At 37.2% G+C, this 17426-nt stretch overlaps 1 protein-coding gene across 7 annotated transcripts in view; it reads right to left on the reverse strand.

Annotated features, from left to right (window-relative positions):
• The window catches only part of IKZF1 (IKAROS family zinc finger 1), a 115239-nt gene that overhangs the window by 74178 nt on the left and 23635 nt on the right, over positions 1-17426 (reverse strand). For all 7 annotated transcript variants that reach the window (XM_083377133.1, XM_083377132.1, XM_083377138.1 and 4 more), the window contains exons 2-3: positions 16414-16467; positions 427-546 (exon numbers count right to left, since the gene is read on the reverse strand). In XM_083377133.1, coding sequence (XP_083233259.1) covers positions 427-546; positions 16414-16467 — 174 coding nt within the window. The remainder of the gene's footprint in view (positions 1-426; positions 547-16413; positions 16468-17426) is intronic.

Raw genomic sequence — 17426 nt, forward strand, 5'->3', positions numbered from 1 at the left:
TGGTTGTAAGTTACTTTCTTCAGTGCCATTGTAACTTTGAATAGCCATTAAAAATACTTTAAGTCAAGGACTAAGGACTATCAGTATAGTAGAGAGTAAATGAGACAGGCCTCCCTAGGCAGAACGTTCAGAGTCCAGATGCAGCCACTACAAAGTTAGCTCTTCCCCTATAATCCATGCCTTTATAAATTTAGTTCTTCATTATGACATCCTTTTGGGGAAACTGAACAGATTTTTTTTCAAGTTAGAGGGTTGCCTGATATTTTCTTTAAATCTGAACATTTATTTTATTTAAGACAGAAAAGAAACATCAAAAAGAGGCTTTGTGAAAAATGAGAGTACAGACTTAAATATTTTTCTCCCAAGTATAAGTGAAACAACTTATGCATGACAGAGCAGAATCAACCCATGTACCAACAATCTTACCCAAAACTCTTTCATTTCTAGAATTTGGCAATCCTCCTGTGCTAGTTGAAAGATCTTCTGGTACAGGCATGGGCTCATCAGCATCATCTGGAGCATCGCTTACTGGAGGACTTTCTTTCCCTGATAATAAAAGAGCAATCCCACCAAGTTAGGAAAGATATCTGCTCACTGTGTATTTCTTTTCAAATAAGATACAGATAATACTGATGGTGATTTCAAGACCATAAAAACAAGGCAAATCATGATGTTGGTTTGGATTGGCAAGTATTTTAAAACTAAAGACAGATTTTGAATTGAACAAAGCCTAAAGATTAGTAAGTATATTTGCTGCTTCCTCCATTTGCATCAAGTGACAGTGCAAATAATTTTATCATTCTTTTCCATTCTTTTTTTATTAAAGAGTTTTACAAAAACAAATTTTTACAATATATCCCCAAATCCCTCCCACCCCAAACCCGCCCACTTCCCCCCCCCACTTCCCAGAGCTAAATACAGGATTATAATTACAATAATCATATTCTAAATAAAAATTATGCATAATATACAATTAAACAAATTCATAATGTGCTTTAACTCCCCTTTAACATAACTACAAACAAAGTACCAATAACAATATCCCACTAAAATCTACTCATAAGCTAAATGGAACTTCTTAGTCCCATATTTGTTCTGAATATAATTTATCCATCTCCTCCAAACTGAAATATATCTTTCCTGTGAATGATCTTTCAAATAAGCAGAAATCTTAGACATTTCTGCAAGATTCGAAACTTTAAACACCCATTCTTCTACAGTGGGCAAACTACCCTTTTTCCAATATTGTCCCACCAGTAACCGTGCTGCTGTTATCATGTTCAGCATCAAGTTAGTTTCTTTAACATCACAATCTACAACAATACCCAATAAAAACAATTGCGGAGAAAACTTTATCTTTCTCTTAAAAATCTTTTGAATGTTCCACCAAATTTTGATCCAAAAAGCTTTTATATTTCTACAAGTCCACCACATGTGAAAATAGGTAGCGTCTAAACTACCACATCTCCAACATTTAGACTGTAAATTAGGATACATGTTGGACAACTTCTTGGGATCCAGATGCCATCTATAAAACATTTTATAAAAATTTTCTCTTAAGTTTTGAGCCTGAGTAAATTTAACATTTCTGACCCAAATTATCTCCCAGGTGTCCAACGAAATTGGTTCCTGAATATTTTGTGCCCACTTTATCATACAGTCTTTAACCAGTTCCATTTCTGAATCCAATTCAATTAAAGCATTATATATTCTCTTTATATATGCACAATTTAAATCTCTAATTTGTTTTACTAAATTTTGATCCATAATTGTGATGCCAACCTTTTGATCTGACTTCCACCTAGCTTTCAGTTGGGTATATTGAAACCAAGAGTAACTTATGTTTTCTTGTCTTAACTCCTCTAATGATTTAAGTTGCCAATCATTTCCCTTGCAATCTAAGTAATTCCTTATAAGAAACCATATCCATACTCACTCCCATAGATACGCCCTCTATCGCGTGTCCAGAAATCCCCCAAATCGGTATTTTATAATTTAACTTATAATAATACTTTTTCCAGACACGCAATAAAGCACTTCTAAGAATATGGGATTTAAAAGCCCTGTCCACCTTCTTATCGTAAAGCAAATATGCATGCCATCCATATACCAAATCCCATCCCTCAAGATGCAGTATTCTCTTGTTAGTTAAATTAAGCCAATCACTAACCCACGTCAAGGCAACCGCATCATAATACAATTTCAAATTCGGCACCTTGAGTCCCCCTCTTTCCCTGGCATCTTGTAAAATCTTAAATTTAACTCTTGGTTTTTCCCCCACCCAAATAAATTTGTTAATACCCTTCTGCCATTGATCAAGGTTGGCATCCTTTTTCAATATAGGTATCATTTGAAACAAAAAAAGAAACTTTGGTAGAACATTCATTTTAACAACTGCAATTCTTCCCAGTAATGATAATTGTAATTTTTTTCAATTATTCAAGTCCCTTTGTACCTTCAACCATAGTGTTTCATAATTATTCTTATACAATTTTACATTTGAGGCTGCAATATATACTCCTAAATATTTAACCTTCTTCACTATTTCAAAACCTGTTAATTTAGATAACATATCCCTTTCACTCATAGATAAGTTCTTAGATAATATCTTAGTCTTATTACTATTCACCTTAAACCCAGAAACCTTACCATACTGAGTTATAATTTCCATCAAATCTATAACCGACTGTAACGGTTGGGATACTGTCACAACCAAGTCATCAGTCTATAATCATTCTGTTTTATTTTAATTCCCTTTATCATAGAGGACTCTCGAATTTTGATTAATAAAATCTCTAATGTTAAAACAAACAATAATGGTGATGGGGGCAACCCTGTCTTGTACCTTTTTCAATTTTAAAAGTCTCTGTTAATCCCCCATTAACTATAATTTGTGCAGTTTGTTGATGATATATAACTTTCATAGCATGTAGAAAACCTTCTCCAAAATTCATCTCCTCAACAACTCTTAATAAAAATTGCCAATTCAATTGGTCAAAGGCTTTCTCTGCATCCAAAAATATCAATATCTTTTCCATTCTTTTAACACATTGAATTGGAGCCAGGCTATTTTCAATTAAATCCTATTGAAGTCAACAAAACTTGTAATTTTTAACTTTTTATATTGATTTGTATGGCTTTAAGAGCAACCACGTTAATATATCAGACAGTTGAACAAGGAGAATCAGATTGTGGAGAGTTTGGAATATCTTTTTGAATTGATTTCCATTTTGACTCCACATTGTTTCATATACTAATCCTTTTTTTTAATTGAAAATGTTAAAAAGGACAGATAAAGGAAGTGCACATTCTTTTCCACATTGATATTCCTACCTTTTTGCACAATATTTCATGAGGTACTGCATGAAGTATATTTTGGGGGAAATACACATATAAACTGCACATCTTAACTACTTATTCTGTAACAATTACAAGTTGTTAGCCTCCTTTTTGTGCAAATTGCTTTAACATGAAAGCAAACACTACTTTGATGCTGGCTATTCCTAAATTCTGCTTTAATACTACTTTTCAAATAAATAGAATCTGGGTGTTCTTCAGCAAAACCTTCCTATTTAACTAACTAACTAACTAACTAACTAACTAACTAAGTTATATTTAATGTGCTGTACATTGGCTCTTCTTGGTGTTCATATTTCATGCCTTAACATCTTTTACATACCCAGAAACTGTAAGTCAGAGTTTGTGGCAATTTTAATAGATATGTAATCGTACAAGCATTTTCTAACAGATGACTTTCAAAGTGGAAAGATGGGGAAAATAGGCATTCTCCATTTAATTTTTAAGAAGCATGTTCAGAATAATAACTGGAACTGGTTGTGCAATTGCAAACAAAGAAGCAAGCATTGGGACAAAATATTTAAATGGCATCTAGACATCTGAGTCCCAAATGTGTTCCTTTGCTTCTTGATAGAAACCAGTCCCAAATACATGTTTCAACTCTGATCCATGCATTTAATTCACTCTGTTTAATTAGATCATTTTTCTTATACAAAACTGTGAGTCTAGTTTTCTGGCAGTGCCACACCTGCTATTGCCATGCCATCTCAGCTTGGCACATCATATTCTAGTCACAGCAAACAATTTTTTCAGCCAAGATAAAGTCCCAGGAGCTGGTTTGGGTGGGTCTGCTTTTTGTTATCTGACTGACAGCACTTCAATTAAAAATAACTAGATCTTGGCTGTAAATAACCATTTGATCTCTAAATAAAAGGAAAGAATTTAACATTTTTTGCTAATGGTAACAAAACACCTTGATTTCACTCTGTCAGAAAAGACAGATCACAAAATTAGAGAAAAGTATTATGATAATTTTGGGGGGAATAGCAGACAAGCTGTTCCTTGTACATATCTAGTGGCCAGCAGAATTTTTGCAGCCTAGGTACAATAGTTCTTAGCCTTCATTTTTCAAAAGAGACAATGGAATAGAGTTGTCCAAACAAACTTATTGTTGAATCTTTTCAACTGAGCAGGGAAAAAGCTCATTTCAAAAACTGCTTTCTGGAGTGGAATAGAAGTGTGAATAAGAAGCTTATCATATAGGAAGCTCCTTCCAAATCCAAGAAGTGCAAAAAAGCTTCTCTTTTATGTTTGTCAGCTTATATACCTACTATTTTAAATATAAATTTGCAGCTATTTTAAGGCAGGGAGCCATTCTGCTTTTTCCTTTTGTCAACAAATATACTATTGGTCCTTTTCCTACTTATACAGGCAATGGGAGCAGAAGGATTTCCCTTTGCTCAGTCCCATGTTGTTAGGAAGTTTCTATCTGTCAGACATTACTTGTTGAATGGTTGATATGTATTACAAATTATTATTGGGCATAGACTCATATTTCATAAAGAAAGGACAGATAATGTTGATTCAGAAGGAACTATCAGGATCTGAATCAGTCATTCAAGGACTGTATTTACCTGAGTGCACTTGAAACCATGCCTATCTAAAACCTTGCATACACAATGCCCCTTCCCACATGCATATATTCATCTGCACATGCATACAGGAACGTGACATCTTAACCTTTCAGAATTGGAAAAAAATGATATTAATGTAATGTAATGTAATAAAGCTTATGTGCTACTCCAAATCAAGAAGATGAAACTATGGTGTTTTAGGTATCTTTATCCATAATTTTGGCCTATCTTTTCCTACAGGAGAAAATTCATGGTCTTTCATTGCCATTAGCAGCAATAAATTAGCTTCAGGTGAGAAAGAAGAGGGAATTATTTATTTATTATTTAGTTATTAAATATGGATTCTTACTCAAGACCCACTAAGGAGTACACATGATGAAAAGCATAGTATATGGCTAAGATATGCAAATTTACAAGCAGACACATCCATTAAATGTGATGAATATACACACTGAGTTATTATGCATTTTATTTGTTAACATATATATTAACATGGCACTTAACATGTATTCATCTCATTGTGTGATCTGTAGATCATCTAACATCTTAGATGATCCTAATACTTTTTGAGAAGCATTTTTTTCTGACACTATATATATATATATATATATATATATATATATATATATATATATATATATAATGTCACTCATAAGATAAGTTAAAACCACCAATTATTGTAATTTTTATTTAAAATGTTTCTTCCAAATCCTTTATAATTGCATATTCTGCAATGCTAGCTTACAGAATGTTATTTTAAGGTAAGATGACAAGTTTTCACAAGTTTTGACTTTTATATGCTTGTGTTAAACATCAGGATCATCACACCCATTTCATGTTGCACTTTGATGACATCACAGTCATATATATATTTCCCAGTGCTCATTCTCAAAAGGCTCCAGGCATTTTACAAAAACAGACATCTTAACAATTAAATAGATAGCAGCATTAAAAAAATTGGAACAGTATAACCTGCTTTGAAATGTACATTCTGAATCCGTCTCTAAGCAAAAAAGGACCAGTCCTGGCTCAGCTGCAATAACAGGTGATTTCTGAACATCGATATCCAAAATAGTAATGATTATGGATTTAAAGTTATTTAAATGTCTTTCCATTCAAATTAACACAAACCTGGCATTCAATGAAATGTCATATGGAAGGGAAGAGATTCCTTTCAACTAGTTACAGAGGCAAAACAGCTCCAGCCTTGAGATAGGAATCATATGCCATCCTCTCTGTCCTTTCTCCAACTATCAATTAACAAATGGGTATTTCCCTCTTCCTGACCCACAACCACTTCAAGCTTCATCATGGTAAAAAGGACAAGATCTCCTTTGACCTGGTCACTCAAAGGATTTTGATTAAATGTAGATTTCTGGTATGTGTTTTCATACACTTGTACAATTTGGAAAAGAGAATACTTGTTACAATACCATATGATCTCAGAACCCATTCCTATTTCATTTCTATCTATCCCCTCTAACCCAAAAGCAAACATCACCTTTCCCTGGGTTCTGCCATACTCCCAAGGAGGAGGGGGGATGTGCCCGCAGGTTTATTGCCTCTGCTTCCTCTATCTGCTACAATGTAATTTTTTGCTCTCAACTACTCTTAATAAAGGTTCCTGTTGGAAAAATTCATTTCCAAGAGTTCTGCTTTCTTAAGATGTGGGGTTGAAGTGGGTCCTGACATTAGACAGGAACTGCAGTAATAGTCAACCTGGAAGGAGGACTTTGCAAAATCTACAATGTCAGATGATGGGGCAGGGAAGGAAGAGTCCACTGTGAAGGGGGAGCCCTCCCTCTGGCAGGGACCCTGCTAGCTGTCGGGATCTGAGACATCCTACTGCTCAGAAGAAGAAGTGGTAGAAATGCACAGCCACAAACCTCAGTGGTCAATGGGCATTGGAAAGAAAGATGAGTGAGAGAAGAGATCGAGAAAGGTGACCCTAAGATGGGGCAGCCACCAAAATGGAGCAAAAAATGGAGAGATCCTTCACCTTAATGAAGAGGAAGGAGATAGCGTGCAGCACTCGAACTGGATCCTAGAGAAAGCTATTGACCTGATGAAAAGTTCCCTCGGCTCTCTCGGGGATGAGAAACCTGAACCCCGTGACCACACCAATACCTTGGGCTGCAGCCAGAATCGGAAGCTGAAGTCCCGGGGATGTCCACTAAGACTGCTGAGACAACAGCTACCACTTTAGCAGACCCCACTCCCCACCGACCCACAGCTGCTGACCAGGATGGGAGACAACACCATCAGTGGCAAAGGTACCGATCCATCCAAAGATTCCCACCATTGATGTGAAATTCAGGGGAGAGTTGCAATGCTGGGGGTTCTTCCTAACACAAGTCCTCAGCTACATGGAAGAATACAGATGAGATGTCCCCAGCAACAAAGCCCATATCCATATTGTGCAATACGCTCTGGATGGGGTGGCTGCAGAATGGATGGTGAACATGCATGATTCCAATGCTTCAGAGCTCACAACTTCAACCACATCATGTCCTCACTGAGAAGGTGATTCAAGGACCCCCTGGCTGACCAGAAAGCCCATGAGAAGATCAAAACAGTGAAGCAAGGCAGACGCCTGGTATAAATATATGCAAGAATTCTGGGCCATTGCCAGTAAACTGAACTGGCCAGAAGACATCCTCCTTAGCCACTTCAAGGATGGCCTGAATTATGTACAATGCTTGCCTACCCCGAGGGGATCCTAGCTGACTAGATGAATGGTACGTCCTGGTGGAGGAAACAGAAATTGACCTACTGAAGCTTCCTCTTCAACAACGCACAGACTGTGCCATAGAAATCAAACCTGGGGCAAAACTCCCGAAGCCCAGATTGTACTCCATGAACCCTAAGGAGCAGGAGGAGATGAAAAGATTCAGAAACAAAAACTTAGAAAGGGATTTATCGAACCTGCAAAGCCCAAAGTAGCCGCCCCAGAAAAAAAGATGTTACCTTGCGCTTGTGCATGGATTACCGTACCCTGAATGCAATCAATGAAAGCAACCTGTACCCCCTACCCCTCATGAAGGACATGTTATCCCACCTATCAAAAGGAAGAATTTTCACCAAACTAGACCTAAGTGAAGCATACTACTGCATTAGGATTAAGGAAGGGGACAAATGGAAAACTGCATTTAATTACCTGATGGGATGCTATTAATTCAAAGTTTTGCTATTTGAACTGCAAGGGGCCCCTGCAGTATTTATACAATTAATCAATGAGGTTGATTAATAATAAACATGTGTGCACAATCAAAGACAGACTGCCATGGGTGGGGGAGAAGTTATATATACCAACCACCCAAAGAGTCATTTTCATGCAGCTGTGCCATGATACAAAATCAGCAGGGCATTTTGGATTTGTAAAAACACTACATTTAATCAAAAGACAGTTTTGGTGGCCATCCATGAAAAAGGACATAGAAATCCATGTGGCCAGCTGCCCAACTTGCACAGCTGCTAAGAGGTTGCAAGTGAAATCACCCAGACTGCTACAACCAGTGGCAAATCCTTTGACCCCATGGAAAGAAATATCCATGGATTTTATAGTGGAGTTACCAGAAAGCAACGGAAACACTGTTATCTGGGTGGTTAAAAAAGGTAAAAGTAAAGGTTCCCCTGCACATGTGTGCTAGTCATTTCCAACTCTAGGGGCCGGTGCTCATCTCCGTTTCAAAGCCAAAGAGCCAGCACTTGTCCATGTTTCCATGGTCATGTGGACGGCATGACTAGATGCCAAAGGCGCATGGAACGCTGTTACCTTCCCACTGTAGTGGTCCCTATTTTTCTACTTGCATTTTTATGTGCTTTCAAACTGCTAGGTTGGCAGAAGCTGGGATGAGTAATAGGTGCTCACTCTGTTATGTGGCACTTGGGATTTGACCCACCAAACTGTCGACCTTCTGATCGACAAACTCAGCGTCCTAACCCACTGAGCCACCGCATCCCTTCTGGGTGGTTATGGATCTATTTTCAAAACAAGTGCATTTTATCCCTTGCCAAAAAATCCCTACTGCAAAAACTTTAGCAAAACTATTTGTGCAGCACATCTACAGATTGATGGGGCACCCGAACACATCATATTAGATAGGGGAGTGCAATCCACATCAGAGTTATGGAAAGAATTTAGAATGTCATCTAGTCATCATCCTCAGACTAATGGATTGACTGAACATTCGAACTCAATACTTGAGCAATATTTAAGGTGCTTTATTAATTTTCAGCAAATGAATTGGATGGACCTACTTCCTTTTGCAAAAGTTGCCTACAATAACGCAGTCTACTACAGCACAGGCTACACTCCTTTTCAAGTAATCACTGGCCAAAGTTTCAACCCTATGCCAGAACTAACCCCAAATGAACCGGCAATCCCATCACTGAAAGAATGGATATCCCAATTACAAAACACCTGGCCAGTGGTTAGGAACACCTTAGACGAAGCTAGACAGGCACACAAAACACAAGCAGATAAAAAAGAGTCAAACCTAAAACATTCACTGTAGGAGAAATAGTATATTTGTCTACAAAATACCTAAAATACCTACAGCCCTGAAAAAAACTTGGTCCAAAATATATAGGACTTTTTCCAATTAAAAGAATAATAAACCCAGTTACCGTAGAATTAGAATTGCTGAAGAACCTCAGACAAATACACCCAATCTTTCACTGCAGCTTGCTGAAACAAAAACAACAATCGCCCTTACAGCCAAAAATCCCCACCACCACCTCCAGTCATGGTTGAAGGAGAACAACACTTTGAAATAAAAGAAATCCTAGATTATAGGAAGTACCATGGGGCAACCCAATACCTAGTAACTTGGAAATACCTTCCCTCTTCACAGAATGAGTGGGTCCACAAATGATATGTTATAGCACCCAAACTGCTAAAAAAGTTTCATACAGAATTTCCCAACAAACCTGACTAACCTATATGCCTGTTTTGTTGTCTCTACATCTGGATCTCTCCTATCATTAAGGGGGGCAGGATGTCAGAACCCATTCCTATTTCATTTCTATGTATCCCCTCTAACCGAAAAGCAAATATCACCTTTCCCTGGGTTCTGTCATACTCCCTAGGGGGAGGTTGGGACATGCCCATGGGTTTATTGCTTCCTCTATCCGCTACAATGTAATTGTCAGAATCCAGTTATATTTCATTTCTATCTTCTCTAAATTACAAACTAATCCTTACTATCTCCTGGATTCTGTCATACTAAAAATGTGGAGGGGGGTATGCATGGGGGTTTTATTACTTTCACTTCCTGGATACAATACAAAGTAACCATTTGTTGATTCACTTTGGGTCTATTAACCAAAGAATGTTGCCATTTGCCTTTCATCCTATGTCTCTCTGAAGATCTGCTCTTTACTAACATTGAGGGAAAAGGGGAGGGGGAAAGAGGCAACACTTGGGATCTGGGCAATAAGAAGATTGAATGATCGTGCCAATGGAGCTGGATGGATGTTATCTTCCAAGAGTTCTGTTTTGAAGTGGGTCCTTACAGTAGCCTTTTGCTTTCGTTTATTGCCTTTGCTTCCTGTATTCTCTACAATACAACATTTTGTTCCCCTGCACTATATCTCTCTCCGAACTTATCTCCCTAAACTGTCAGCTAGAACAAGGGAGGGAATAAAAAATGCAACCTCTGTGCCTGGTTTGTTCCTACGATCCCAGAGGAAGGTGTGAAGAACCGTCAACCATTGCTGTGTGATCTGGAGATGGGCCAATGTTATCTCCCCTTTTCCCATGATGGACCTAACACCTGGGGATTGGTCATCCCACACTGGCCGGGTGCACTATGGGGTAGGTTCTTGCTTGGGGATACCTTAACCTATCATTCTGTGTGGGAAATCTCAGATCCTATCTAGTATGCCTGCTATCAACTATTCTTAATAAAAGTTCCTGTTGGAAGAATTCGTTTCCAAGAGTTCTGCTTTCTTAAGATGTGGGATTAAGTGGGTCCTGACATATGTGTGTGTGTGTGTGTGTGTGTGTGTGTGTGTGTGTGTATAGAAATAATAGGAATGTGATGCACTTACAGTAAGGATCAACAGGCAAGAGGATGGATGCTTATTAACCTCTATTTTTCTAAACTTATTAATGTTCCTTTGCATGTTCTACAATTTATTTCTCCAGTAATTTACTACAGAACAATAAAAAACTATGAAAAATGGGAAATGGGATTTGTGGGGGAGAACTGAAGATGTGTAAGTATTCAGCCTCTCTCTACTAAATTTCCCATGCATTTGTTCATCTAGTAAACATGGGGTGCAAGGCATATAAAAGTTGTGTTCAAACACAGGATAAGATTTATGTCAAGTCTTGGGAAATGTTGATTCAAATTGCACTGAGCTGATTAAAAGTAAAAGCATGGATAGTAAAAATCTCATTGGAAAGATCTGCAAATTCATTTGTTTCATTGGTCATGCACACTTCCTTTCTGCATAATGTCCAGGGAATTCTCCTCACAAACCTGTTCACTAATCTTGCCTTTGGCAATCATGTTGTTTGTTTCTCTTCTGGTTATATCAAAAGCAAACAAGCAAAAATCATATCCATTATCAGCCAATTGCATTTATATATTTGGTAAAGAGCAAGGAAAATTATTGAATATGAATATGCTGTTGAATTAGCTGTTACCAAGACAAAATAGGCTGAAGCTTTCAAAATTTTAAAAGTTCAAAACAGATAAAATTTAGAAGTGGTTCAGGCATATGCTTCCCTGATTCACTGGAGTATAAGAAGGGAGATAATAAGCTGCACAGTCAGACCTGCAAAATTCTGTTATTATAAAAGTAGTGCTAGCCTTTCCTGTGGCTTTCCTAGTCAGGTATACCTAGTGGGGCTGACTAGCCTACTTACAATGTTAAACTTCACCATAATTTTGGTGTGAGATAATTGGCAACAAAAGTATCTTTTTTTCCCATTTGTATTGCTTCTGGTGAAAATTGACTCCTCATAAACTGACTCCTCATACAAAGGTAACCTTAGTAAAAAAAAAAAAGCAATTTTATTCTGTCTGCTTAAAAGGATCAGTGAATAAAGAATTCAGATTGTCTTCCTTTGAGCAAGGTACATTGCCTTTTCCAACTGAAAAGCTGAAGCACTCACCAATCCCATAATGAACAAAGCCATAATGGATTAGTGCAACAGTGCTGTTTTTAGCCAGCATTCAGTATTGGACAAATATAAAGTTTATATTATTTCATGCTGAATATCCAATACTAGACATTGGTAGCTAGTTCCTTCTATGATGCTTACAAGCTGTTTATGTTTATGTGCCCAGGCCTGTCTGTCCCTTGCACTTGGAATTCAGGAAAGTATTTCTTTGTTAAATAGACATTCTATTAATCTTGGTCTAATTTTCTCTATTAATTTGTTCAAATTTTTTAAACCAAACCTTACACAAAACTAAGTAATGTCACAAGTCAGTTGTCCCTCTCCTAACATCCGGCTTACTAAAGACTTGCTAAAAACTTAATTCTTACTCCACCCAAGCCCTATCCTGCTTTCTGATGCAGGTGTTTTTACAGGAAACCACACACATGAGATACTGCAAAAATTTAATTTCATTTCCTCCTCAATTTGGTTTTAGCTGAATTTGCCACTTATATATAAATACAAGATTTTAAAATTCTTTAGGTTCACTCTTCGAAACTCCCTGTTCATATTAAATTTTATATTAATATAGACCTGTGGAAAGGTAAGTGCAAAGTAAACACAACTCAAACATAATTATGTAGGCTTAGATTAGAAACAAATCTAGGCGAGATCTAGGTGATATCACAGGCAGAAAGTTAGCAAGTGAGTGTAATTTATATTGGAGAAGTTTAAAGCAATTTAACACAGCCATTTCAGTAAACCATCAGAACCATTGAAGAATGGCCCATCATTACTTTCACTGAAAGTACCAAGGACCTTTAAGAGAATTCCAGCCCAACAATGAAAACTGCTAAAGTCAGCATTCTGGCCGGGGGCATACTAAACTATTGAGGAATGGGGTAAGGCAGGCATTTCTGCAGCAAGGAAAGCAATCTACCCCAAGTTGCACATAATTACATTGTAACGGATTGAAATATGAAAAACAAATTAATTAATTAATTAATTGATTGATTGATTGATTATCCCACCTTTATTATTTCTTCAATAAACAACTCAGTACAGTGAAGATACTTCCTCCTCCTATTTTTCTCCACAACAGCAGGTGAGTTAGGCTGAGAAACAGTAACTGCTCCAAGGTCACCCTGCTAGCTTTCATGGCTAAAGTGGGATTAGAACTCATGATCTCTTACTTTCTCTCAAGGTGCCTAGACCAAACTGTCTTATACAACTCCTTTTAACTCACATAGCCAAACCTAAAGTAAACAGGCTCAATTGCATAATAGTACTGACAACCTGCAATCACAGTGGTTGGGAACATAGCTAAGAAGCAGCCTACGTGCTGATCTTTGAACTGTGCCAAGAAGAACCCTAACTGTCTTACTATAGATTTGTATATAACTCTACAGATCTTATTCAGAAGAATCATATCTATTGCACCATTTGAAAAAAAGATAATCTGAACAGTCTTATACAATTGACGTATCACCTGCTTTTAAGGACATTTTTCCCCCCAAAATGCAATCTGAGTTTAAAGAGTGATTTGGAGGTTTCTACATCACAGAAACAACCTTATTAAAAAACCTAAACAATGACAAAGAACCTAAGAGTGTCTAACATAAAGAGAAGACCAGTAATACTTGCTGACATTCTGAAGATTATTTTCTGTCCTGTTATATTGTTATGCAGTTGGCTGCTATCCACACTTGATATATGGTCTTCAATGAAGTAGATCTGATGGAGGGAAGAATGCAGTGGAGTACCTCAAGGTTTCATCTTGGGCACAGTACAGTTCTACTTTTAGGAAAGTAAAAAGTACAGTTCTACTTTTAGGAAAGAAAACCCAAAACTGGCTCAGTAGTATTAATTGTGAGAGGGATCTGTGAGAGGACTAACTAGTGGAGTATCACTGCACTTTTGGTGCTGCAGTACCAAAAAAGCCAAAGCAGCTGCATTAATAGAGGGATAGAATCAAGATCATGTGAAGTAGTTAATACCGCTTGGTAATGTCTTGTAAAGACCACACTTGTAACAGTGCATCAGTTTTCATCATAATATAAAAAAGATGTTGAGACTCTAGAAAGAGTTCAGAGAAGAGCATCAAAGATGATTAATAGACTGAAGGCTAAAACATATTAAGAATGGTTTCAGGAATTGGGTTTGTCTAGTTTAATAAAAAGAAGGACTAGGGGTGATAAGATAGCAATGTTGAAATATCTAAGGGACTGCCACAAAGAAGAGGGAGTCAAATTATTTTCCAAAGCACCTGAAAGAAGCAATGAATGGAATCTAATAAAGGAGAGAGCCGATCTAGAACTAAAGAGAAATTTTCTGACAATTAGAACAATTAATCAGTGGAACAACTCATTTCCAGATGTTGTGGAAGCTCCAATACTGGAGCTTTTTAAGATTGGACAGCCATTTGTCTGAAATGGTATAGGGTTTCTTGCTTGAGCAGAGGGTTGGACAATATCAAAATTATGGATAACACCAAACTGAAGGGAATTGCTAACAGTTTGGAAGATATACTCAAAATTCAGAACGATCTTGACAAGCTTGAGCATTGGACTCTATGCAATAAGATGCAATTCAGTGATATAAATATCAACGAGAACAGAGCTGGAAAGGAATTTGGAGATCTTCTAGTCCAACCCCCCACTCAAGCAGGAGACTTATTTCAGAGAAGTGATTGTCTAGTCATTTAGGCAGGAAAAACAAGAACAGGTACAGAACAGACAGTAGTGCCTGTGACAGTCCTGGTGGACCATTACTTAAGTATGAATCAGTAGTGTGCTGCAGTTGCCAAAAGCCCAATACAGTCCTAGGCTACATCAACAGAGGGATAGAATAAAGATCACAGGAGGGCATAGTATTTGGAATACTGCATCCAGTTCTGATCACTCCAATAGAAATAGATGTTGGGATCCTAAAATGTACACAGATAAGGGTAGCAAAGATGATAAGGAGTCTGGAGCAGTGGTGGGATTCAGCTGGTTCGCACCACTTCGGCAGAACTGGTAGCTAATATTTTCTTGCCCAGGCCCAGAATGAACTTCCAGAAGTGGCATCCACACAGAAAACCGGTTGTTCACATATTTGAATCCCACCACTAGACTGGAGTCTAAATTGCACGATGCATACTTATTGGAACTAAGTATGTTTAGCTTAAAAAAGAGAAGTATTACAGATGACAGGTTAGCAATCTTCTAATACTTGAAGGGCTGTCCTGGAAGAGGGGGTCAATTTATTCTCCATAGCACCTGAGGGCAGGACAAGAAGTAAGGTATAGAAGGTTATCAAAGAGAAATCCAACCTAGAACTAAGGAGGAATTTCCTGATAGTGAGAACAGTTAACCAATGGAGCAGCTTGCCTTATGAAGTTGTGGGTGCTCCATTGTTGGAGATTTTCAAGAAAAGCTGGATAATTATTTGTCCAGGGTTACATAAGGATTCCTGCCTTGGGTGGAGGGTTGGACTGGAAGACCTCCAAGGCCCCATCCAGCCCTATGATTCTGTGTTTCTAAGATTCTACAATTTTATGATTCTATTCTATGTTGGTTACTTGGCTACAATAAAAATCTTAATTTTGTCTTCTGCATTTGGGTAACAGTATTACATGGTCTTTAATATGTGCATTTTTAATGTCTATCTCTTAAATGTTGTATACAGTTTTTAGAAATATATAACACAGAGGTATCTAGAAGGATTTAAAATTCCAGCTGTAGTGGATTATGAAATACCCAGGTCTTTAGTATCTCCAACTTGCATGTTATTTTCTCTCTCCTCAAACAGTAATGCCCCTTCAAGTGTCTCCCCTTACAATTGTTTCTAGATGTAACAAATCCTTTCACACAAAAAATTGTGTAAGTGAATTTCACTGCAAAAAAATGAAAATTCAAGTCTAAGGAAATCTAAGCAAGGCAATTTAATCAGTCTTAGACTAATTATAAAAGTAAAGATAATTAAATTTAGAAAAATATTAATAGTACTTGACAGATAAGATAAAAATTATTTTTCTGGTTTATATTTGCTGTTTCATATAAAAAACTTGTAATAGAAATCTAAATATGGTTTTGAATTTAAAATGTGTCACATAGGCTCATTGTTCTGTGAGAGAAAGGAAGATCTGTGCATACCAACAAGTATGTTTCTTTTTCATTCCCCCCCCATTTTTTAAAAATCCATTGCTATGTTTGAAGTGGTAAACATTAATGATATCTTGATCTGCATATAATCATTACAAAACATTGAAGCTCCTGTCCTGACAATAACAATGCTATGTTCTTGTACAGAACCAAACAAATTTGAAGATGGATGAGAGATTCCCTACTTCTTTTTCAGTCATATTCTTTATATATCCCATCTCACCAGAAACTTGGGACATGTCTTGAGTCTCATCTGTTTCCATTTTCCTCAAATTATCTGGAAAAAAAGAGAAAAATAAAAACTAAGTTTAATGTGAAATATAAAATCACAGGAGAGAGCTAAGAGAACAGAAAGAGAAAGGAACTGCTATTTAACTAAATGTTGTCCCCCTTTCTTTCCTATTCTGCATATTTGTGGGGTATCAGTCTAGTACAGACCTTTATCCTTTTAAAAAGAGCATTACAAAGATTTATAAAAAATATCATTACAAGCACAGGAAGACCAAATTTGTTATTTATTGTTAATTTCCTACTGCATAATAACCCAAAATGCAAACTGACTGCAACAAAATTAAGCAGAAAATTAAATGGCCCTGGGTCATTGTAGGCAAAGAATTCATTCTCTTGGCTGATCCATAGTTATGTTCTTTCTAATTTACTGAGCATGCATCGATGAACCTTGAGTCAGCTTGGTGACACGCGTACAATCAGCAATCAAAAACCAAAGCAATTTGCTGAAGAATGTCTCATTTACCCAGGCAGGTCTGCATATCTGAACAGCAAACGCCACTATCTCCATTAATAATGAATACACCTCAAACAGTGGCAGATGGGCAAAACAGCAGCTTCAGTCTTTTGGCCTTCTCTTTTTCAACCATCTTTGCTTCAAACCACACCAGCTTTCTTCCACATGGGGAACAGAGGCCCTCCCCAAAATAGCAAACTGAACCCTTGAGAGAAAAGGAACTTAGGTTTTTCTGTTGTACTGACAGATGGCTTGACTCTACAGATATGCAACAAATAGTGGGAAGCTGCTTGGCCTTCTGTTACAACATGTAATGTTCCAAACGATAAAGTTGCAAAATGATCACAAATACCAGGAAAACATGCCCAAAGTAGTGAGGCAGAAATAAAGCCTAGCTCTGGCCTTGGAGCATAATGCTAGAGGTCTAAGTTCTCTAGAGCCTGTATAGACATCTGCTGGCTATTTGGCCAAAAAATAAAAAATAAAATAAA

Source organism: Vipera ursinii (assembly GCF_947247035.1).
Source record: "Vipera ursinii genome assembly, chromosome: Z".
Classification (NCBI taxonomy): domain Eukaryota; kingdom Metazoa; phylum Chordata; class Lepidosauria; order Squamata; family Viperidae; genus Vipera; species Vipera ursinii.